Source organism: Capra hircus, chromosome 7 (assembly GCF_001704415.2).
Source record: "Capra hircus breed San Clemente chromosome 7, ASM170441v1, whole genome shotgun sequence".
In the NCBI taxonomy this organism is placed as follows: domain Eukaryota; kingdom Metazoa; phylum Chordata; class Mammalia; order Artiodactyla; family Bovidae; genus Capra; species Capra hircus.
Window position 1 is genome coordinate 107,178,190 of NC_030814.1, and position 23,545 is coordinate 107,201,734.

Below are 23,545 nucleotides of genomic sequence, written 5' to 3' on the forward strand. Positions count from 1 at the left end.
TACTTAGGGAAAAGTCTTTTCCCGCCAACTCTCTGAGTGAGGTTGCTTCATGTGTCTATGATACAGTTGGGTGGTTTCGCCACATCCTGTGTGTATCCTTGGGTCACTCAACCTCTTAAATGATGGTTTATAATTTCCGTACATCAAGATCTATTCTTTGTGCTGTTAAATTTTATGGGATTTGAAAAATATGTAGTACCATGCATCCATAATAACAACAGTATACAGAACAGTTTCTCTGCCTAGAATAGCCCCCTGTGCCTGCCTATTCAACCCGGCTGCTGCCTCTAAACCTCTGATTTTTCTTTTTTTTCTTTTGATATCTAGGGTTCGGCCTTCTTCAGAATGTGATCTAATTGGAATTATATAGCATTGGCCTTTTCAGACTCAGTTAGCCTTCTCTCAGCAGTATCCACTAAAGATTCAAGTCTCTTTTTGGCTTAATAGCTCTTTTTTTTTTAAATTATAGTTTATAGTTTGTTTACAATGTTGTGATAATTTCTGCTGTACAGCAAAGTGATTCAGTTTAGGTAGCTCATCTTGTAATTTCTGAACAATATTTCATCGAATGGGTATACTACAGTTTGTTTACTCATTCCCCTACTGAAGAACATTTTGGTTTCTTCAGGTTTTGAGTTATGGATAAAGCTGTTGTAAACATTTGTGTGACAGTTTTTGTTCAGTCGTAAGCCTTCAGATCTGTTGGGCAAGAACTTGGGAACATGATTGACAAATCATATAGTAAGTCTATGGTTAGCTTTGTAAGAAATTGCCAGAGTATGTTCCAGAGTGCCTGAAATTTTAGATTTTCACCAGCAGTGAAATGAGTTCCTGTTACTTCACATCCTTGCTAGTGTTTTGGATCTTAGCCATTCTAATAGGGGTATTGTAGTATCTCATTGTTTGCAGTTACCTAATGGCAGATGAAAGAGCTTCCCTAGTGGCTCAGCGGTAAAGAATCTGCCTGCAGTGCAGGAGCTACAGGAGACCTGGGTTCGATCCCTGAGTCAGGAAGATCTCCTGGGGAAGGGCATGGCAACCCACTCCAGTAGGAGAATCCCATGGACAGAGGAGCCCAGTGGGCTACAGTCCATGGGGTTGCAAAGAGTCGGACACGACTGAAGCGACTTAGCAATGGCAGATGATGTCTGATCTTTTCGTATGCCATCTAAACGTCTTGTTTGGTGAGGTATCTGTTTAGATGTTTTGCCCAGTTTGTAATTGGGTGGCTTGTTTTCTTACTGGTTGCGTTTGTGTTCTTTGTACATTTTGGAATCCATTTCTTTATTAGATATTTATTTTGCAAATATTTTCTCCTAGCTTGATTTGTTTTTTAATTCTCAGGTTTCTTTCATAGAGTTAAAGTAAGTTCAACCAATTTTTTTCTTTTGTGTATCTAGCTTTTGATGTATTGGGAAACTCTTTGTCAAACCCAAGGTTGCTTAAAATTTCTCCTGTGTTTTCTTATAGAAATCATAATAGTGCAACATCCTTTTTGATATGTGTGGGTAGGAGGACTGAAATGAGGGTGGGTTTTGTTACTTGGTAATATTGGGTTTTCATTAATGAAGTGGAGAATTAAGATCACCTTAAAATGTATTGTTTCGGATTATTTCTAAGTGTGACCAAGTCTTTAACAAAATTTGGAATGTTTGGGCTGGCTTAATAGTGGCTCTTGAAACTAGACCTGTTTAGTGTTTTCTTGGGAGTACTGGCAAGTTACTTTGGCAACTATTGAAGTAGCATGTGTAAAACTAGCAGTGGCTTAGGCTCATAAACACACGGCTGTGAGAATTGATTTGTCATGGTTTGGCAATGGTGGTTCCTCCACGGCTTTAACAACCCTCTAGATAATGTGAAAGTTAACAGATATGTGCCTGAGACTTCTCAAACCTGAAAAACCAGGTCCTGAAACTCAGGCTGTAGGGAAATGGTGGTGGAGAGAAGTGCGTTTCCTGTTCATGACTGGGATGGTAGCCTTATGCTGCCGGACAACTTCTGCTTTTATTCTGCCTCCCTCATGCAGATGCCACCTTTCCTGGGTCCCTGGGTCCAGCAACCTGTTGTGCAGTCACGCTGCTCACTCACTAAACCCTGCCTGAATCCTCCGTTCCAGCCCACTCCCTTCAGGACCCTTCCTGACTAGCCTTTCTATCCTCTCACACGTGTTCGGGATGCAGCCACGTTTTGTCTAGTGTAATAGAAATAGGAGATCTGAAATCTTTGACTCTCACTTATTGGTTGTGATATTGAGTTATTGATTGGGTTGTTTTCATTTCACTACATCTTAGTAATACCTCAAGGGAGGTTTGCAAAATAATGTAACTGTGAAAGTGCTTTTATAAACTGGAACACAAAGCGCAAGTTGATGATTCATAAACCCTAGTCAGTGGTTCTCAAGGTAGCAACCTTTGCATCCCCTGGAACCTGATAGAAAGGAAAAGGCCCAGCAGGCGCACATTCAGTCAGCAGTCTGTTTTAAAAAGCCCCCTGAGGCACGCTCAAGTTAGGAAGAGCTGTCTTGTGACATTATACTCAACCCAAGGAGCATTGTGTTAGTCTGCTTGGACTGCCACAACAGCACCACAGGCTGGGCAGCTTAAACAGCAGAAAAGTGTTTTCTTGCAGTCTGGAAGTCTGTGATCGAGGCGCTGGCAGAGTTGGCTTCTGGTGTGGCCTTCCTCCTCAGCTTGTGGAGGGCCACCATCTTGCATCCTCGTTGGACTTAACCTCTGTGCACGTGGATTCCTGGTTCTCTTCCTCTTACTATAGACACCAGTTAGGGCCCCAACCTTATGACTGCTTTTAACTTTAATTACTTAAAGGTCCTATCTCTAAATATAGTTATGTTGGGAGTTCAAGTTTCAACATACAAATTTGAGGTAGGAGACACAGTTAAGCCTGTAACAGCGGTATATGTTGTATGTGTGTGTGCGCTCAGTTGCTCACTTGTGACCAAATCTTTTACAGCCCCATGGACTGTAGCCTGCCAGGTCCTTCCATAGGATTTCCCAGGCAAGAATACTGGAGTGGGTTACCATTTCCTTCTCCAGCGGATCTTCCCGAAATGTGGGTCTCCTTCATTGGCAGACCAGTTCTTTACCACTGAGCCACCTGCAAGCCCATAACATAACAGCAGTATATCAATAAATTAAAAGATACAGGGAAAAAAACCAGTCTTCCTGTTCTGCAGCTGTACTCTCCCTCACTGAACCCTACCTGAACCCCATTTTTGAAAGGTAAGTAGTTAGTTCATCTCCCCGATTAGCTTTTCCTTGAGCAGCAGTGTTTTAACATCAGCACATAGTCCTTATTAATTCACTGGTTTTGTGATTCACTTAATTGCTACTAGGCTTATCACATTTGCCTTTTTGACTTAACTATTTTGTGGGCTAATTTGATTTATAGAGTATCCCTGGGAACCCAACTACCATTTATAGCATTATTTCTGTGAGGACTTCTTAGGTTGTATACAGTTGATTTAGATAAAAGTGTTGAATCAGCCTGTTTAGTTTCAGAGAATCCAGTGTAGTTGTAAATCAAAGCAATATTGCTATGCCATTGTATATTTTGGTGGTAGAGAATAGAAGCCTTACCAGTGAAAAATTGAAATTACTGGCATTTCTTGGTATATAAGAAGCCATAGCAGAATGTTGACATTGAGAGTTTTTAAACTCTAATACCAGTCCTAGGAAAGATGATGAGTGAATTTTTATTTTTATAAAAATCTTTTATTTCTTTATTTTCTGTGCTGCCTGAGTCCAGTGAGCTTTACTTTCTTTCATTTTGTGAAAACAGTACCCACGATTTATAAATAAAGGAAATGCCACCAAATGATACATGAAAATCTAGTTCTATATAATTAATCACTTTAAAGGATTATAGCATTTATAAGGAATTAGGTGTTAAATTCAGCATTAGAATAAGTTGATTTACCAGTGACCAAAAAATTAAGCTATTTTCTTTATTTCAATAAAATCTTTTTTATAGCAGTGAGAATACTTGTAAGATTTACCATCTTAACCATCAAGTTCAGTGGCATTGAGTATGTTCACATTGTTGTACAGCTTTCACCTCCATCCGTCTCCAGAACTCTTTGTCTTGCAGAATTAAAATTCTGTACTACCTACTGCCGAATCATTTTGTGCATCCATGTGGCTCAGTTTTTGTATCTTTAGATCTGTGGTTTTGGAGAGAGGATTGACTACCATCCATGACAGTCAAATACAATATGTAAGACACTTGAAGGCTTAGGAAAAAGAGATAAAAATAGTTGGTCTATGGTTTAATATATTTTTTTGTTTTTCGGAGAAGGCAATGGCGCCCCACTGCAGTACTCTTGCCTGGAAACTCCCATGGATGGAGGAGCCTGGTGGGCTGCAGTCCATGGGGTGGCACAGAGTCGGACATGACTGAGCGACTTCTCTTTCATTTTTCACTTTCATCCATTGGAGAAGAAAATGGCACCCCACTCCAGTGTTCTTGCCTGGAGAATCCCAGAGACGGCAGAGCCTGGTGGGCTGCCATCTTTGGGGTTGCACAGAGTTGGACACGACTGAAGTGACTTAGCAGCAGCAGCATGGTTTAATATATTTTTTTTGTTGAATCTTAAAACTGATGTATTATTTATTTATTTGGCTTATTGGGTCTTAGTTGCTGACAGGTGGGATCTTCATTGCATCCTGCGGGGTCTCGTTTTAATGCAGGACCTTGTTGAGCATGGAGTCTCGAATTGTGGCCTGTGGGCTTAGTTGCTCTGTTGCATGGAGGATCTTAGTTCCCCAGCCATGGATCAAACTCAAGTCCCCTGCTTTGCACAGGGTTCCCTGGAAGTCCCTTAAAACACTAATTAAAAAACATACCTATTCTTCTTGATCTTTGGACAAAAACAGCAGCATCTAATCTAAATTAAGTCTTTAATGTGAGTCAAGTTAACTTCTCTGTTATTTCATTGTAATGTTTTAACTCGTTTAAACTATTCTGTAAAGGGGCTTTGTCTATTGTAAAGCTCTTTACAAATGCAAGAAGTTATTTTGAAATTATATCTGAACACCCTAGGTCTGTGTAGCCAACATGATATTCTATATGGGGACAATTGTTTGAGTTATATTTTGAATTTTTTCTTGAAATTGGATCTTTTAACTAACTGATTTTAGGAAAACCTGTTATTCTGAGTTCACTTTCTTTATCTATAAAATGAAATACAGTAAAGTTCCTTTCAGCTCTGATTTGAAAGCCTTAATTTTAAATAAGGGTTCAAAATTTTTGAAAGGAGGTGATACAATTAACTGTACTTTTTTTTAAATAAATACTTAGATCATGGAAGGGAAGTGGTTGCTGTGTATGTTACTGGTCCTTGGAACTGCTCTTGTTCAAGCTCATGATGGACATGACGATGATGTGATTGACATTGAGGATGACCTTGATGACGTCATTGAAGAGGTAGAAGACTCGAAACCGAAGCCAGATGCCAGCAGTCCGCCATCGCCAAAGGTTTGACATGATCTTTGAATCTGTTTGTTTTGCCTCTTGAGATGATCGAAAGATGAAGGTACATTTTGGATCCTTACCAAAGGGAAAGCAAAATTTGCTAAAATATTTACTGCTCTCTCTGTCAACCTTTGTTATATTGTCCCAAGGATAAATTATATGGGTTGGATTTGAGGGCCAGTCATGCAAGTGTGAAAGCAAACCAAGAGAATAGATCTACTGAGAATATTTTAATTCTTAATTCATTTTTATGTTTTTAACACAGGTCACCTACAAAGCTCCAGTTCCAACTGGGGAAGTGTATTTTGCTGATTCTTTTGACAGAGGAACTCTGTCAGGGTAAGCGTTTTGTAGGGAAAAATCTTAGAGGCAAACGTCATGTAACTAGAATAGTAGATTCCTTTTCAGATAGTATTTTATATTTTCAGTCCCATTTAGGAAAAATCTTTCAGAACATGTGGTTCTTGCTTCCATTTATTTCCCCTTCACCTCGTATTTTGTTCTTTGAGAAAATATTTTTTTTCTCTTGAGTCTTAAAAAGTGAAATTATTTCATGAGTTTGGTACTTTCTGTTACCGATTTTTGATTTGAGTTTAATATATTATCACTACTTGAAAGACATATTTAAAAGTTGAAAGTAGAGTGATTAGGTGGGCTAAGAAGAGCTGAATTGTCCCTGTTTTTATTATTATTTACATTGTTTCTTTTTACAGGCCAACTGTAATTTGATTCTTAATTTGGGGGGATGTCTTAATTACAGGTGGATTTTATCCAAAGCCAAGAAAGATGACACTGATGACGAAATTGCCAAATATGATGGTGAGAGTTGCATTTGATTTAGATATAATAGCAGATTGAGATATGGTATGTTTCCATAGTATCTCAAGACTAGTTTAAAAGTAGTATGTATACATTTTAAGGTTATTCCTTGGAACTTTGCTATCTTTGTGTGTCCCGTTATATTTGATAGGGTTAGACCTGTTTAATTTTTTTTTATACTATAAAGTAGAAAGATAATTTATTACCCATGGTGCTGTATTTTGGACATGGAAGGTCTTTTCTAGGCATTGGTAAAATGCATGTGCTTTGGGTTTTTAAAAACTATATCCTAATATTTATCAGTTATGTGTGTTTAATATTAATAGGCCAGCTCTTAGAGATAAATGGAACAGGTTAAACATTTGTCTGTGTAATGGATTTATACAACTCGGAGTTTTATTTATTACCATTTAAGGATCTTCAGAGGTGTAGTTAGAGAGTGGAACTATTTTTTGTTGTCTTGCAGGAAAATGGGAGGTAGATGAAATGAAGGAAACGAAACTTCCAGGCGATAAAGGACTTGTGTTGATGTCTCGGGCCAAACACCATGCTATCTCTACTAAGCTAAACAAGCCCTTCATCTTCGATACCAAGCCTCTCATTGTTCAGTAAGTAAAACACTTGGTTGATAGAAGCTTTCTGGGAAGAATGATACCTGTTTAAAACTGTTATTCTATGTAAAAAAATAATGAAAATAATTACATGTTGCAATAGAAATTTTAGGATGTGTTTCAGCATCTTGTAACATTTTTTTTCATGCCCAATAAATTATTTTAAAATAAATCAGCTATTTTTCCTCCTGATACCAAATGAACTCCTGGATTTTGCAGAAAGTATTTATTGGGAATCTGCATTACGTTTTTTTTTTTTTTTTTTTTTTTACTTATTTAATTTTGGAGGATTGGGTGGATATAACAGTAGAAGATGGAATTTTTACATATAACCTGTATAAAACATGTGATCAAAATGAGGGAAAGGGGAAATAAATTAATGCCATATGGTTTCTGCTTTTTTTTCCCCCTAAAATTAGGTATGAAGTTAATTTCCAAAATGGGATAGAATGTGGCGGTGCCTATGTGAAACTACTTTCCAAAACCCCAGAGCTCAATCTGGTAGGTGCTTTCTGTTTATGTGGCCACCCAATTACCTTTTAAGAATTTCAGAGAGAACGAAAGAAAATTTTCTAAGACCTGTGAAAATAAAGGTCTTCTTTCCTGCTGTTGAAATACCTTGGAAGTTGGAAATATCGACTTTGACATTTCTGTGCTTTTTATTTGAAATGTAAATTTTGAAGCTGTTTCTTAGTTTCTGTCCTATGTAATTTTTAGTTTTAGCAAACTTTATAAAAGAAGCAGTAACTCTCTAGATAAATGCATTATTTTATGCTTTTAATCATTCTCAGTGAAATTTCTGGTTATTTTCAGTGGTATCTGTACAAATCTCATAAATGAATAAATAGGACACTATTTGGGATTTTGTAAGAGGATATATCATACTTTTGAAAAGTTGCTTTTCAACACTTTGAGTTACTTAATTCGTTTTTGTTTCTGAAGGATCAGTTCCACGACAAGACCCCCTATACGATTATGTTTGGTCCAGATAAATGTGGAGAGGACTATAAATTGCACTTCATCTTCCGCCACAAAAACCCCAAAACAGGTGTATATGAAGAAAAGCATGCTAAGAGGCCAGATGCAGATCTGAAGACCTATTTTACTGATAAGAAAACACATCTTTATACATTAAGTAAGAAAAACTATTAATTAATTTGAGGGGGTTTTGGCACTACCCATTTATTATCCTTCTAAAGATTATAATGAAAATGACCTGCAAATAACAATCTCTATTGACTTAATATCATAGTGGTGAGAAGAACTTAGTTTCTCAGCACTAAAAGAAATGTTTCTTCCTTAGGTTGAATTGAGAAACAGATTTTAAGAAAAGCTTTTATGTCCTGTAAAAAGATTCTTTGCTTGATCTCCACTCATCTCCTGCCTTTGTTTATTTTCTTATTGATAGAATGTTAAGTAACAGGACATACAATAGAAATGTGTGTCTTCTAGTTGAACTTGTTTGGATGCTCCAGCACCTAGACAGTTGAGTATAATTATTCAGACATTGGAATGGGGTTTTTATATTCATAAGGCTTTTTCTGCTGCTTTGAGATCACATGTAGTCATGCTTCTTTTCCTGAAGAATGCAATAACTTTTTTTCTTTATAACGAAAGTATATATATTCAGCATAGAAATTTGAAAGGAAAAAAGACAAAGTATCTGAAATATCAACATTATGATACGTATTTGGCCATATGTGAATAAACATGTATATATGTGTAAACACATATAATTTTATATTAAAGGTTAAATATGTTTTATTTCTTCTCTTAACAAAGTGAGAATTTTCTGTGAGAATGTTTCATTGATAACATTGATCACCTTCATTATCATTTAGGATAGCAGCATAGTACTTACTCTGTTATCTTCCACAGTATTCTGGATGTGCTGTGATCTAGTCACTTGCCTATTAGACATTTAGTTGTAGGATCCAGGCTTTAGCATAATTCCACTTAAGATACCTTTATAGATTTAAAGTTACATTTGCATTCTTCACTGGAGTCCAAAAGTACAACCTGAGTAGATTTGTGGTTTAATAAATAAAAGGTTTGTGTGATTGGAACTGTTGGCAACATAGATAGTGGTAATACCAACTCAGAAAATGAGGAAATGGGTCTTTTCTACTGGGAGATGGTTATAATAAATAAACTTATTTGCCTGTTGACCTGTGTGTAACCATTTGTGACAAACCAATATTGCAGTTAGTTTGCATACTCTTGGTTTTTTGATGTTTTTGTGTTCATATTCCATGTTCATGGAATATTTTGTTTTTAAAATTTTACCTGTTGTTTAATTTCTAAAAACCTGAAGAACTAATGTTTATGATTGACAGATAAGGAAAAGAGTACAAACTTGGCTGAGCCTCCGTGACCGTGTTCCGACTCGTAATACCCAAAGTCATTACTCCATGCTTCTGCCTGCTGTTAGAAATACGATCTTTTGTGGTAAAGAAAACTTGGGAATGAGTGGCTAATTAACTTACAAAAATTGCATTTGATTTTTTTCAGTCTTGAATCCAGATAATAGTTTTGAAATATTAGTGGACCAATCTGTTGTGAACAGTGGGAATCTGTTAAATGACATGACTCCTCCTGTAAATCCTTCACGTGAAATTGAGGACCCAGAAGACCGGAAGCCTGAAGATTGGGATGAAAGACCAAAAATACCAGATCCTGATGCTGTCAAACCAGATGACTGGTGAGTCTTTGGTACCTGTTTTTGAATGCAGTGGAGCGTTTCATATATTCCATGTGGCTTAAGCAATCTAATGATGGTTGAAATCTGATAATTTGTACAATCTGTGATGCAGTGTAAATATTAGGAAAAGTGCAGACTACTACAGCTGAAAATAGTAGTGACCACATAGTGATCACCAGGGCCGTCGTGATCATCTGGACTGCCTCACACCAAAATGCTGAAACTAATGATAGGGTTTGCCTGTGGCAGCACAGTTGGTTTGTGACAAAACTTCACATTTTTTGGCCTGGCCTTTCCCATGCTTCTATAATTCAATGTAAAGCTGGAGTTCTAAAATTTTGATTTGAAAAATAACCTTTCTCCTATTAAACAGTACTCAGGAGATCTTTGCGCTCTGTTGGGCGCTGGAATACAAAGCTACAGGCACACTGCTGCCTGCACAGCCCGCACCGTAGTTGTGAGACAGGCAACGAAGTTGGCGTGCATGTGGTGAATGATCTAATATGTGTTTCCATGGTGACCAGAGCACCAAGTATACCAAGCTTTAGTATTTTAAATTGGGAACTGAAAGTGGGCAGGAGCTAACTAACTGGTAAAGATGGGAAGTGGTATTTCCTGGTTGAAGGAGAATATCATGTGCAAAAGTAGAGGAAGAGGAGCGAGCTTAGCACACACGAGGGCAATTGAGCGGTCTTTTATGCAGGATGCAAATTGGAGAGTGGTCAGAAATGGAAACCAGTGGGTTGTCCTCTTGTATATGACCCTGTTTGAACACTTGGTATGGTGACTTGTGGAAATGTTAGAAAGTGAACAAAGAGAAATATAAAACTGATCTTCCATTTGTAAAAGCATCCTCTTAGGTTTCTTAGGGAAATTCTAGTTGATACTTATGTGCTGCACTGGTGTAAAGAGTGAGTTTATTTGTATGTTTGGTGAACATTAGATTTGGGCTCACCTTGTTCAGTATTGTATTCCTTAACTAGCTGTTTTGTTGTGGAGGAGAAGTAAATGTTCAGCTTAAAAGGTCAGGTGAGTGATAGACAAGTTTTAGTCCTAACACAATTTTAAACTAGCATAGTTCTAAAAGAAGCATAACCCTGACCAAGAAGAGGAGATGTCCTTGGTTACCAGCTAAAGTGGCACTGTCTTACAGTAACTGCAGAAAGCTTTGAAATTAGGTACTTCTTGATAAACTTAGAAGGGTGACTGTTAAAGTCATAATTCACATGCTAAAATCCACCCTTTTAAAATGTACAGTTTACTGGTTTAGTATATTCATAGTGTTGTGCGGTGATTACCACTGTAATTCCAAAACATTTTTATCACCCAAAAAGAAGCCCATACCCATGAAGCAGTTACTTCCTCCCTATTTCTCCCTTCCACCAGCCCCTGGCAACCAGTAATCTACTTTCTGTGTTATGGATTTGACCATTCTGGATATAGGATTAGTAAGATATGTGTGGTCTTTGGTGTCTAGCTTCTTTGGCTTAGCATAATAGTTTTAAGACTCTAAGACTCATCCATGTGGAACCTTGTATTGATACTTTCTTTTTGTGACTGAATAATATTCCATCCTGTGGGTGATACCACATGTTATTTATCAATTCCTTATTTAATTGACATTTAGGTTGTTTCCCTTTTGGGGCTATGGTTGTGAATAACACTGCTATAAACATTCAAATGAATGGTTTTGGGTTGAACATACGTTTTCATTTCTTTTGGGTATATTCCTAGGAGTGTAATTGTTAGGTCACATGGTAACTATGTTTAACTTTGTGAGGGACTGCCAAACTGTTTTCCAAGGTAGCTGCACCATTTTGCTTTCTTACAAGCAATTTAGGAGGGTTTCATTTTTTTCCATATCCTTGCCAATACTTAGTTTTATCAGTCCTTTTTCATTATGGTTATCCTACTGGTTATGAAGTAGTATCTTATTGTGGTTTTGATTTGCATTCAAAATGATGACTAGTGATGTAGAACATATTTTCATGTGCTTTTTGGGCATTTGTATATCTGAAGAAATGTTTATTCAAATCCTCTACTGGTTTTTAAATTGTCTTTTATTATTGAATCATAAGGGTTCTCTATATATTCTGCATACTAGACCCTTGCATATGATTTTAGATATTTCTAGGAGGAGCTATTTCACAAAGTGGGACCACACTGTAATCATTGTAGTTCTGTGGCCAGTGTTGTTGTTAATTGTCTTTTTCTTTTGTGCTTAGGGATGAGGATGCCCCTGCTAAGATTCCAGATGAAGAAGCTACGAAGCCCGAAGGCTGGTTAGATGATGAGCCTGAGTATGTGCCTGACCCAGACGCAGAGAGGCCGGAGGACTGGTATGAGCGTTGGTTAACTTTAACATTGCCTGCTCTTTACTGAAGGGAAAGTTAGTACTTAATACAGCCAGGGCTTCCCCGGGGGCCCAGACAGTAAAGCATCTGCCTGCAGTGTGGGAGACCTGGGTTCAATCCCTGAGTCAGGAAGGTCTCCTGGAGAAGGAAATGGCAACCCACTCCAGTATTCAACTGCTCAAACTTAAGTGTAGAGCTCAACAAACTAAATTGATTACATTTTCATCTCTTTTTTAATGTATCTGTCACAGAAAATCCTTTGTTACTGGAAATGCAGAAACAAAATGATGCTTTGTAGTACGCCGCTGAGTATTCCTGCAGGATTTTAGGGAAGCCCTGGGGTAGCTTTTCATAGTCCTGCTTCACAGAATCCACTTGCAGTTTGTTTATGTCTCTACAGGGATGAAGATATGGATGGAGAATGGGAGGCTCCTCAGATTGCCAACCCTAAGTGTGAGTCGGCCCCTGGGTGCGGTGTCTGGCAGCGACCCATGATTGACAACCCTAATTACAAGGGCAGATGGAAGCCCCCCATGATTGACAACCCTAACTACCAGGTTGGTACCTCCTGATGGTTGAGCTGCTTCATTGAGCTCTTTGTGTTCAGATAGTTCTCGAGTGTGTAGTGAGCCTGCCACAGATTGATCCTCTATATTCAAAGAATTGAATTAAAAACAAAGTAAACTTCGGAATTAAGAGAGAACTTATGTGTTGTGTTGAAAAGATAAACCTAGAAAGTGGAAAGGCAAGCTTTCATAATTGCATTATAACTTAAAAACAAACAAAAATGAAAACTTGTGTTTTGGACACCCTCCTACCATGTGGCAGGGGTGCTCCAGCCATAAATATCCAAACTGGCAGTCTCTGGCAGCGTGGATAGGGGACTATGGTGAAAGTTGGTTTCCTGACCGTGAGTTAGCCCATTGCTTGACCTCGGTATCTTCAGCTATAAAAAGACTCTGAAGCTCAAATGAGGTGATCATACCGGTGGTGGTACCTTAAAGCTTCAAGTTTACTGTGGCTCTGTAACAATTCCGACCCTGGTCTCACTTCCGTTTCTGTTCTAGTCAGAGTATTTAAACTCATTAATTTCTACTTTACAGCTTACTTCGAAATGTAAGTTCTATCTCTACATATAGACTGTGTGTACTTTTCTGTTTTTAAGTGTATTTTTAGTTGTGCAGGCAGTAAGAAGAGTTGCCCCTTAGCTGTTTTGTTGACGGCCATTTAGGCGAATTTCCATTTTTGCGTTTAGAATCCTTGCTGCAGTGATTTTTCTTGTACTAGTCTAAGTATATGTGGCAATCATTTCTCTGGGTAGTGGTCTGAGGTGAAGTATCTGACTGAAGACCGTGTGCACTTCACCACTGAGGAAGTCTGTACTGGTCTATGCTCCCACTCCTGCCAGCAGTTAGCTGATAAGAGTGAAGGCTCTTGGAATGTGCCAGGTAGAGCAAGGTGTTGGTCTGAATCAAGGTCATGGGTGAAACTGAAAGTAGAAGTGGGAAGTAGTTGGAGTCAGCCGTCTTAGAGGCATTAGTAGCGTTTATTGTTTTCCTCCTGATAAGTTTCACCCGGTCAGCACTTACTTCACAGATAATGCAGAATTCATCTTATTTAGGTTCACTGTAAATTTGTGTTGATCATTATCTGAAATGATTTTTTAAAATACTTTTCTCTAGGGAATCTGGAAACCACGGAAAATACCAAATCCAGATTTCTTTGAAGATCTAGAGCCTTTCAAAATGACTCCTTTTAGTGCTATTGGTTTGGAACTTTGGTCTATGACTTCGGACATTTTCTTCGACAACTTTATTGTTTGTGGTGATCGAAGAGTAGTTGACGATTGGGCCAATGATGGATGGGGTCTGAAGAAAGCTGCAGATGGGGCTTCTGAGGTTCGTGCTTCCCTGTTTCTTGTGCATTTATGGCTTTTATAGGTAACTAATTGCTACTGTTGGTGAAGAGCGATCTTCTAAGATTTGTCCTTTCCCTTATTTGGGAATGTTGTCATAGAAAGTGTGACCTGTGTTTACTAAAGACAAAATACTGGGGTTTTGGACATGATTTCATTAGGTTAATACAAAGATTTTAGAGTCTATATTTGTGTTATATGCATGGTATTTCTTTTAAAATTGTGCTAAAATATAGTTAACAGGGATTGACAAATATACTACTATATATAAAATAGATAACTAGTAAGAACCTATTGTACTGCACAGGGGACTCTATTCAACACTCCTTTACGACCTACATGGGAACAGAATCTAGAAGAGCAGATACATGTATAACTCACTCACTTGGCTGTACAGCAGAAACTAGCACAGTGTAAATCAACTATTCTCCAGTTTAAACAATGTAAAAAAAATGAACAAAGTTTTCCATTTAGGATCTATTTTAATACACTCTTAAATATTGAATTTTGGTTTATTAAATAAGTGGAATTTTCAAATAATTGGTCATAAGGCCAAATTGAAAATTGGAGACACACTAAGAAAAAGAAATTCTACATTCACTGGTCCCTGAGGTTAAGAAACTTTGCAGGTAATTGGGAAGCCTGCAGGTAATTGGGAAGCCAGCTTTCACACCTAGGAAAGAGAAATACCCTTGATGATAAAGACAGCAGGAAAATTGAGACTTTTATTTCCTTTTTACACTGTGAGGACATCTAGGCTTGAATCCTGTGAAAATGGTATCTGAGCAGTGCCATGCAGGAATTTAACAGTGGGATAGTACTGCCTATATTTAGTGTCAAAAGCCAGACCGTGAAATGCGTGCTGTCTTGTTTTCCAGCCAGGGGTAGTGGGGCAGATGATTGAAGCAGCTGAGGAGCGCCCATGGCTCTGGGTGGTCTACATTTTGACTGTAGCTCTGCCCGTGTTTCTTGTCATCCTCTTCTGCTGTTCTGGAAAGGTATGAGTTGTTGTTAGTTTGTTTTGTTTTATTTTGATTCACTCTTACCATGTTAAAAATAACCAAGATATATTGCCAGAGGTTTTTCTTTGTAGCAGCTCAGTAATGACTGAGCCACATTTGATGCTGACTTCTGAAACCCTGTTCACTATTTTCAGTGGCCATTTATTGTGCCCAGATGGAAGAAGGATTGTTAGCCCCTCAGTTGCTAGTCTGGTGTATTGCTCTCCTTCGTATTTGGCAGCAGCTTTCTGAAAGAAGGAAGAAAAAAAAAAAACAACTTAGATATAAAACTGACCCATCTGGGCACAGACTAGCTTTTCCTGCTGGCATACCTGTTTCTGTTCATATACTTCGTAATTCAATCTTTGATTTCTCGTTATCCATTCATTTCTCTGTTCAGTATTCCCCCCTTTCCCCCAAACACCACATACAGGAGTAATACAGCCTTACTGTAGTTTTTCTTGTTTAGTCTTTGTTATATGGAATTTAAAAAAAAAGAAGAAGAAAATTTTGGTTAGGCCCTCTACTTCTGCTAAAGACGACTTGTGCTTCATACTGCATTCGAGACGTTTTGTAACCTGATCCCCAGGCTTCTTTTCTAGCTTCATCCTCTGCCACTATTCTGCATATGTGTTACCTCAGTCACCTTTGACTAGTTAGACTTACACATTCCTGCCTGACCCCGTTGCGTCTACTGTTCCTTCTACCTTGAACCACACATGCTCACTGGAGAGGAAGCTCTCAGGCAGGAATTCCTTCTTACACATTTCTTTGTATCTGCTCCAGCATACCACTTGCACAGAACTTTGCTCATAGGCATTCAATAATTACATGGTAATATAATACATAAAATATGAACAAACCTGTTGCGCTTTGGGGGAATATTTCAGAAACAGGCCAGTCCTGTGGAATACAAAAAGACTGATGCTCCTCAGCCAGATGTGAAGGAGGATGAAGAAGAAAAGGAAGAGGAGAAGGAAAAGGGGGATGAAGAGGAGGAAGGTGAAGAGAAACTTGGTAAGAGGTAGACCCCAAAATATCTGCTCTGAGCCAGCACCCTAAGATGTTGCTTCAAACCCTTATAAGCAAGTTACTGTCAGGATTGTTTTAGACTCTTTAGAAGTATGTTCTAATGCTAATTTTCTAGTTACCAAAAAATAAGTGTAAGATTTTGCTCAGTTGTTTTATTTTGACTTCTTAGAAGAGAAGCAAAAAAGTGATGTTGAAGAAGATGGTGACACTGTCAGTCAAGAGGAGGAAGACAGGAAACCTAAAGCAGAGGTAATAGAAAGTGGGGGGAGAGTAGATTTTATAGAGTATTTTCATAAGATAATTTTCAATGGCTATGACAGTAAAAATTCTGTTACAGCCAATTTTGTAAAAGTGGGATTCTTAGCATTAAAAAATTCAATTTTTAAATTTTAAATTACATTTGAATCTCAAAACTATTTTCCTTGCTGAAAATGGTTTTCTGTAATAAGCAGAAGGCAAGGGAAGACTAGTAAAGTGCTTTCCAGTAATGGTAGGTTCAAGTTGTTTACAGTCCTCTATCATTGTCTGTCTCTCCTCACTGTGCCCTTAAAACTATTTCTTGGACAAATCACTGCATTCTAAAATTTTTGTCCCTCCTGCTGATGAATTCATTTGTTCATTCATTCAGTAAGTATTTCTGGAGTCATTGTTAGTGAGCAAGACAAAAATACTCTACCTTTGAGGAGCTTAATTCTAGTGGGAGGAAACAGTAAGCATTGGGCATCTTAAGGAAGTAAATGAACAGTATGATAAAAAGCAATGAGCTGTGAAAAGTAAAAAGACAGAAAAAGGTTTTGGAAGTACTGGGGCAGAGTGAGTTGTACGTAATTTTAAAGATGATAGGCCTCAGCGTAGCAAAAACTTGAAAGAGGTAAAAGGCTTTGCCATGGAGATGTCCATGGGAAAAGAATTCCTGGCAGAGGAAACAGCCGCTAAAAGGACCTGAAATGGCAGTCTAGAAGGCCAGCATGGCCAGTAGATTACAAGGATGGAGAAAAAGAACACGGGGAGAGCTCCAGGTGAGGTGAGGCCTCTGAGGCTATTGTATGGGACCTGACATTTCCTGCTGGTGAAACAGGCAGGCATCGTAGTCTACTGGGCAAAGGACTGATGGGATCTGATTACTCTGGCTTTGATGTCTTCTGCAGACCAGGGAGATTCAACGAGCCTAGCTAGACTACTGTAATAATCCAGGCAAGATACAGTGGCTTTGAGCAGGGTGATAGAGAAGGACATGAGTATCTGATCTGGATTTCTGATCAGATTGGACAGATTGGATCTGATCCAGTCAGGTGGATTGGATATGAGGTATGAGGGAAGGAAAATAGTCCACGTCATTCTCACGAAGGTCCCTTTTCTCAGCACTTCTCTTTCATTCTGATCCTTTCTGGAAACTACCCAGTTGTCATTTCCAGCTACCACAACTCTGCCCTTCCATTGATAAAAGTCAATGCTGTTTATATTTTCAATGGATATATTCTGTCTCAACTAGAATGCAGAATTCTTTCAGGTGGGGGCCAGTCTATTTTCACATTCCCCAGAATTCCTCACACAGTAATGGCCGTAGCGTGGAAAGAGCCCTGGGTTTGCCGTCTTACTTTTCGGCCATGCCATGCAGCGTGTGGGATCTTACTTGCTCAGCTAGGGTTCCAGCCTGTGCTCCCCGCACTGGCAGCATGGGGCCCTAACCACTGGACTGCCAGGGAGGCCCCTGGGCTTGTAGTCTTGAGTATCCTATGAAATCAGCCTGGGCTTGGACAGCCTTTAGTCCTCACGAATCTGGGCTTTCTCAGCCTCAAAGTGGGACTGTTATGTCCGTAGACCAGTAGATTATTCAAAATTGAGCAGGATAACATATGATAGCCTGGTGTTTGGTCCTGTTTAAAGAAAATGTTGATGGGATTAGGTTCAGAAAAGTGCACACATGCACATCTCTACCACCACTGAGCCAATCATTGTTTTTGGTGCATTTTCTTCTAATCATTTTTTTGTTTGTTTTTCCTCAAATGAGTTACACTCAGCTGGTTGATCTTGAAAATGTGGTGAATTGTTACTTTAAAAAAAAATGCTAATGATAGTGAATTTCTTGTTTTTTTCAACCAACAGGAGGAGGAAATTTTGAACAGATCACCAAGAAACAGAAAGCCGAGAAGAGAGTGAAACAATCTTAAGAACTTGACCTGTGATTTTTCTCTCCCTCCCCTTCCCCTGCAAGTGTGGGTCCTAGGAGAGGACCTGGCACACCTTGGGTTGAAATTCAAAAACCTTCAGATGTACCACCATCAGCAGGTCCCAGCTGAACACTTGCCCATGTAATTTTAAACAGCTAGCAGTAAATAATTGCAGTTGTGACATAAAGGACCCTGTTTCTGTAGAGAGAAAAGCTTAACATAATTGTTGTGAAATGTAACATTAAGCAACTAACTTGTAATTTTTTTTGTTTTTAAACATGTTTGTTTTTTTTAAAATAGTGTGATAGAACTTTGCCAGTCTTTAAAAATCTTGGCTTAATTTAATATATTAATCTGTCCGTGCAGAAATAAAACCAACCTTTAAAAATGTTAGGGGGATGAATTTGAAGTTGGTGAATTGTAACTGATTTTAAGTTTGGTATTATGAAACATTTAAGTGTCTTTGTCCCCTAATTGATAATCATGTTTAAAATGCAGTCATTTGTGGTTATAATCTTGTTTTGCTTGCTTCCATTATTCAATTCCTCCTAAGGAAATTGAGAGTGATTGGATGGAAGCCCAAATTTAAGTAAAGATTGTTTAAGTTACATTAAAAATAGACATACAAAAAGAAAAAAACATTTCACTTGTTGGTTAGACCATAAAGTATGTGTGTTCTCTTGCCCTTGGCACAGCTCAGTTCCCACACAGCTCTGCAAATGGTGGAAGAGGTGGCATATATGGCACTCTAGCATCCATCCTTCACACGCCAGGAGTGTCTGGGCGCCAGTCTTCTCAAGCAGGTGGCTTCTCAAGGAGCTACCACCGTGTGTGAGCTCCAGAGTAGGTGCAGATGTTTCCATCACATCTTCCACTGTGTTGACACTGTCTTACCTTCTCAAGTTCCCCAGATTCCCGAGAGCTTTCTCCTCTGCTATGCATTTTGTCTTCACAGCGCAGCTTACAGTCCATTGCTAAAAATTATTATAAGCTCTGCATAGTGTTAAGCTTTACTGTGATTATATGTATGTTTCTTCTTTGTTAAGCAGACCCACACCTTTCCAGGGTCAAAGTACAGGATAGAATACTATCCTTCATCTTTTACTCCGTTTAAAGACTTCAGAAGTCTAATCCAGAGTTGAGCCAATTCAGAATTGACTGTAATTGAACACAGGCTAAAAGTATTTATGGGGGGAGTGACTTTTAGCATGAGTTTTCTGATTTTTGTAGCTGCTAAACCTTTTAAATCTTTATTTGCAGTTCATGTAATAGTTGTGTCTTAAATTACATGATAAAGCAGTCCTGTTCAATTTTTTTTTAAGTTATGTGGCTTGTAGAATTTTTAATAAATGAGCTTAGGTCTGTTTTTTCATGTGGAATGCAGATGGGTGCTATCAGAGCCTCTCCCCTATCACTATAGTGTAATAATACCATTATTACACCACACTGAAATGTATTCAGAACTAGATTTTTTTTTTTTTTAGCTTTATTGTTTCTTCAGAGGTGTTGCAAATGTACCGATGATACTGTTTCTTGCACTGAATATATAAACACTCCAGAGTGTTTATATTGGGGAGATATTGGGAAGGAAGTATATTCGTAAAAGATGAAGGCTGTATCTGTTTCTCTTCAGTTTTTTACTTGTTCACTTAAATTCTTATGAGGGTGGGATGCATCTTCTTGCTGTTCAGTGCTTTATCCTTTTTCATCTGTTTTGTGGTCACAGTGACCTTAGCTATGTAGCAGACTTTCCCAAATGTATTGAGTGCAAATAAACAGTTACTTAGCAAGACCCGAAAATATGTCTGCAGGTTTCTCCTTGAAGTAAGTGTGTGGGATCATTGCATTTCTAAAAGTCTGCCTTCACCCGTAAATTGACATTGCACGTCATGCTTCCCTTAAAGTTTCTTCCAGCTGAGCTGTGGAATAACAAGTATATATGAGTAGACTGTTCATTTGCAGGGTAATTTATCATATCCAGGGTAATTATGCAGCGTTTGTCTCCCCTCCCCTCTAGTCCTTGGTGGGGGGGAACCCACCAAAAAACAAAGCTAAATAAAAAGTCTTTTCTTGGTTCTGTATTCCACTTTATTGAAGATGCAGCCTCCTGATTAGAAGTCTGACCTTAATGAAAGAACAGCAGCAGTATTCATCTCTTTAAAAGGCACTTATGTTATTTTATATGCTAGTTATCTGCCCCATTGATATAAAATGCCCACTGCATCAGATGTGTTCCTCAATTTCTCTTATCCATAACACACTCCACTTTTCTCAGATTGTTGGCATTACTAAATGGTGTTACATTAAAGCCCTGTGTTAAGCATCTGCTTTTGACTGAACTTCACAAATAACCTTCAATTTGTTTTACTGTTTCAGGAGTGGGTTAATCTTCCATAAATTGGCTACTACATGAAAGTTTGCTAATACACATAAACTATTATGAACAGTGAAATAGTTATTACTTCATCTTACCACATGAAGGTGAATATAATTCAAAGTAGGCTTTGCATCTTTTTCCTGTTGGATTGGGGTTCAGTAGTTTCAGTTGCATAGGATGACTAGCAGCTCAGAGGAAGAGGGGTGATTTGTAGATAATACTCTTGTAGATTATGGAAACCATTTAACTTCAAAATTTTTATTCAAAAATGAATGAATTTTGGAATCAGACTCCATCTTTTCTATTCCTATTTAGGGATATTTTAGAACATTAGGTCAAAACTTTTTATGTACTTTTAAATAGGCTTTTGAATTGCTTTCTGAAGAGTACACAAAATGTAGTGCTCCTAGTTACAATTATCTTTCCCATTAGGAACTTTAATTCTGGTGTAAAACATGTTTGAAGAATGGTAAAAGCAGGACTGTTATGGTTTTCATGAGCCCTACGCACTTGCTTTTGGTGGGTCACTTGTATTTTTTTTTACTGAATTTGTATAAAAACAAGTACTATTTGAATAAAGACTCGATTTTTTCTTCTGCTTTTAAAACATTTTCATTGGCCTAGTAAGAAGTTACTGTACCAAATGTTTGAGCTGTCGACGGTGTCTCATTTTGTAGCCTTTTGGCACCTCCTGTTTCTCTTTAGCAGTTAGGGTGCCAACAGGTATTGGCACCCTAGTTTCTCTTGACCCAACAGACTGTCTAGTTTGATTGCTCCTGTTTTTTTCCCCCTAGTTTCCCACTTCCTTTGCCTACTAGGTATAATACTAGAGTGTAATTGTCTTTAGTAGGATTTTGTTGTCTGATTCAATTTTACCTAACAGACGTAAAATTTGAAACGCAAAACTTGCAGGCCAGGCTCCCCGTTTTTTTTTTTTTTTTTACTAAAGCATCATCCTGGGCAGTTCTACTGTGCCCACCCCTTCCCCCAGGAGACTTCATATACTTTTCCTCATGTCGGCATTTTTTCTTTTAGTAGGTGTAACTTTTGAAATACTTTCATATAAGGGCAGATTGATACTCGATTCAGAATAGCGCGAGGAAACCTTCAGCTCGAGTACGATTCTTACCAACTGTGAGGCTGAATGTGAGGAGTGAGGTCGAAGAAAAACCGATGACACTGAAAAAGCGTGGCTACTGTTGAGCTTATCAAACCCGAATTTAAGAAGCGGTAGGAAAATGGTGAATCGCTGTGGTGCCAGACCAGCATCTGGGTCTGGCGGCTTACGCCGCGCCTGCTGCCCCTCTTTCCGCGGCGGACCCGGAAGGGCCTGTTCGCGTGAGGCGGCGTTTAGAGCCAGCTTCTGTCGGTCACTCAGCTGAGCGCTGAGGACTGAAGCCCGCCCAGCTGCTTCCCTCCGCCTGACTTAGTTCCTTTTAAACTCCGCAAGGGAACAGCCCAGCGCGCCCCTAGTGTGCGCGGCCCCGCCCCTCGGGCGGCCCGCTCTTCCTTCTCTAATTGGCCGCAGTGTCTGTTCATCAGCTGTGACGGCAGGGTCGGCTGCCGGAGCCCCGCCCTCTGCCGAGAGCTCCGAAAACAATTTTAAGATGGCGGCGGCGGCGGCGCGGAAAACAATGGGGCCGGGCCGGCGGGGACAGGCCGAGGCCTGAGGTGGGCAGCGAGCGCCTGCCCGGGTTGGGCCGAGCGGGGCCAGAGGAAGACCCCCGCCGCGCGCGAGCCCGTCCCGCAGCTCGCGGGGCCATGGCGTGGCAGTGAGGCAGCCGGGCAGCCGGCGCGGAGCGGGGCGTGCAGTGCCAGCCGGCCCGAGAGGCCCGCCTCGGGCCTGGCCTGAGCAGCCCGCGGCCCATGGTGCTGCCCACCTGCCCCATGGCGGAGTTCGCGCTGCCGCGGCACAGCGCGGTCATGGAGCGCCTCCGCCGGCGCATCGAGCTGTGCCGGCGCCACCACAGCACCTGCGAGGCCCGCTATGAGGCCGTATCGCCCGAGCGCCTGGAGCTCGAGCGCCAGCACACCTTCGCCCTTCACCAGCGCTGCATCCAGGCCAAGGCCAAGCGCGCCGGCAAGCACCGGCAGCCGCCCGCCGCGGCCCCGGCGCCGGCCCCGGCCCCGGCGCCGGCGGCGGCGCCCCGCCTCGATGCCGCCGACGGCCCTGAGCACGGCCTCCCGGTCGCGGTGAGTAGGACCCGGGGAGCAGCCCGGTCTCCAGATGCTGCCCCGGACGCCGCCCAGGGCGCTTTGAGACTGCCTCAGTGCCCGCAGCGCCTTGGGTCTCGCTCCGGGGAGGCTAACATGGCTGGGACTCAGCGGTTGTCATCTGCGGGAAATGGCACTGTGGCCTTGCCTTGGCAAACAGGGTCCCGAGGACCGACCGTAAGGCCCCGGCAGGGAAGGCTGGTGACCGGGCGGTGGAAGAGTCTTCTTCCAGACTTGATTTCGAAATTCTGAGAACTCTGTTTTGGAACAGACTGGCATTAAAGTTGCCTGTGATAATGGCTTCATTTATTCTGCAGCTGTTCTTTGAGTCCTTGCTCTTTGCAGGGTTCAGGGCTTAAATATGGAAATAAGACGGACTTCAGTTGACCAACTGAAACTGTTCTGAATGGAAAGTCAAGAATCTTTGGAAATCTTCGTAAAGGCATAGTGCTGCTCATTGAGATGTACAAAAGTATCCTTTGTTTAGGCAACTCTGGAATTTGTGATTACAGCAGTATTGTTGGCAGTCCCAGTTTTAATTAGAAGCCTGTTTAAAACCTCTGATGATATTAGAGTTTGTTGGTAAATTATTACACCGTCTTGGGCTCTCAGTAGTGCTAGGGAATTTTGTTGGTTAGAGGTTTTCCTTCCTGAAACTACTTATAAGATTCGTTGCTATTGTTTTCTCGGTAATTTAAAGTTTAGAACAAATACTACCAATTTAATTTGTGTGTATTGTTATAATTCACGCCTTTATTAGGTCTCACCGGGCTGTTGGCAGTACTCTTCCCTAATTAGTATTCAGGTATTTAGTCTCTAACCCTTTAAATGCTATGACCCTCACAGGCCCTATGCCCAGT

The 23,545-nt window shown here is 40.0% G+C and overlaps 2 protein-coding genes across 3 annotated transcripts in view; both read left to right on the forward strand.

Moving 5' to 3' along the window:
* Window positions 1-20,180, forward strand: part of CANX (calnexin) — a 31,436-nt gene extending 11,256 nt beyond the window's left edge. Inside the window, exons 2-15 of one of the 2 annotated variants that reach the window (XM_018051601.1) lie at window positions 5,317-5,493; window positions 5,756-5,829; window positions 6,251-6,309; window positions 6,776-6,917; window positions 7,340-7,421; window positions 7,863-8,055; window positions 9,432-9,621; window positions 11,847-11,960; window positions 12,376-12,532; window positions 13,658-13,873; window positions 14,769-14,888; window positions 15,782-15,908; window positions 16,093-16,172; window positions 18,030-20,180. In XM_018051601.1, coding sequence (XP_017907090.1) covers window positions 5,320-5,493; window positions 5,756-5,829; window positions 6,251-6,309; window positions 6,776-6,917; window positions 7,340-7,421; window positions 7,863-8,055; window positions 9,432-9,621; window positions 11,847-11,960; window positions 12,376-12,532; window positions 13,658-13,873; window positions 14,769-14,888; window positions 15,782-15,908; window positions 16,093-16,172; window positions 18,030-18,083 — 1,782 coding nt within the window. In that variant the 5' untranslated portion in view covers window positions 5,317-5,319 and the 3' untranslated portion in view covers window positions 18,084-20,180. The remainder of the gene's footprint in view (window positions 1-5,316; window positions 5,494-5,755; window positions 5,830-6,250; window positions 6,310-6,775; window positions 6,918-7,339; window positions 7,422-7,862; window positions 8,056-9,431; window positions 9,622-11,846; window positions 11,961-12,375; window positions 12,533-13,657; window positions 13,874-14,768; window positions 14,889-15,781; window positions 15,909-16,092; window positions 16,173-18,029) is intronic. The other variant, XM_005682038.2, reaches the window with a different exon arrangement.
* MAML1 (mastermind like transcriptional coactivator 1) overlaps window positions 22,046-23,545 on the forward strand; it is a 61,617-nt gene continuing 60,117 nt past the window's right edge. Inside the window, exon 1 of the mRNA XM_018051602.1 lies at window positions 22,046-22,664. Within this exon, the coding sequence (XP_017907091.1) occupies window positions 22,338-22,664 (327 nt within the window). The 5' untranslated portion in view covers window positions 22,046-22,337. The remainder of the gene's footprint in view (window positions 22,665-23,545) is intronic.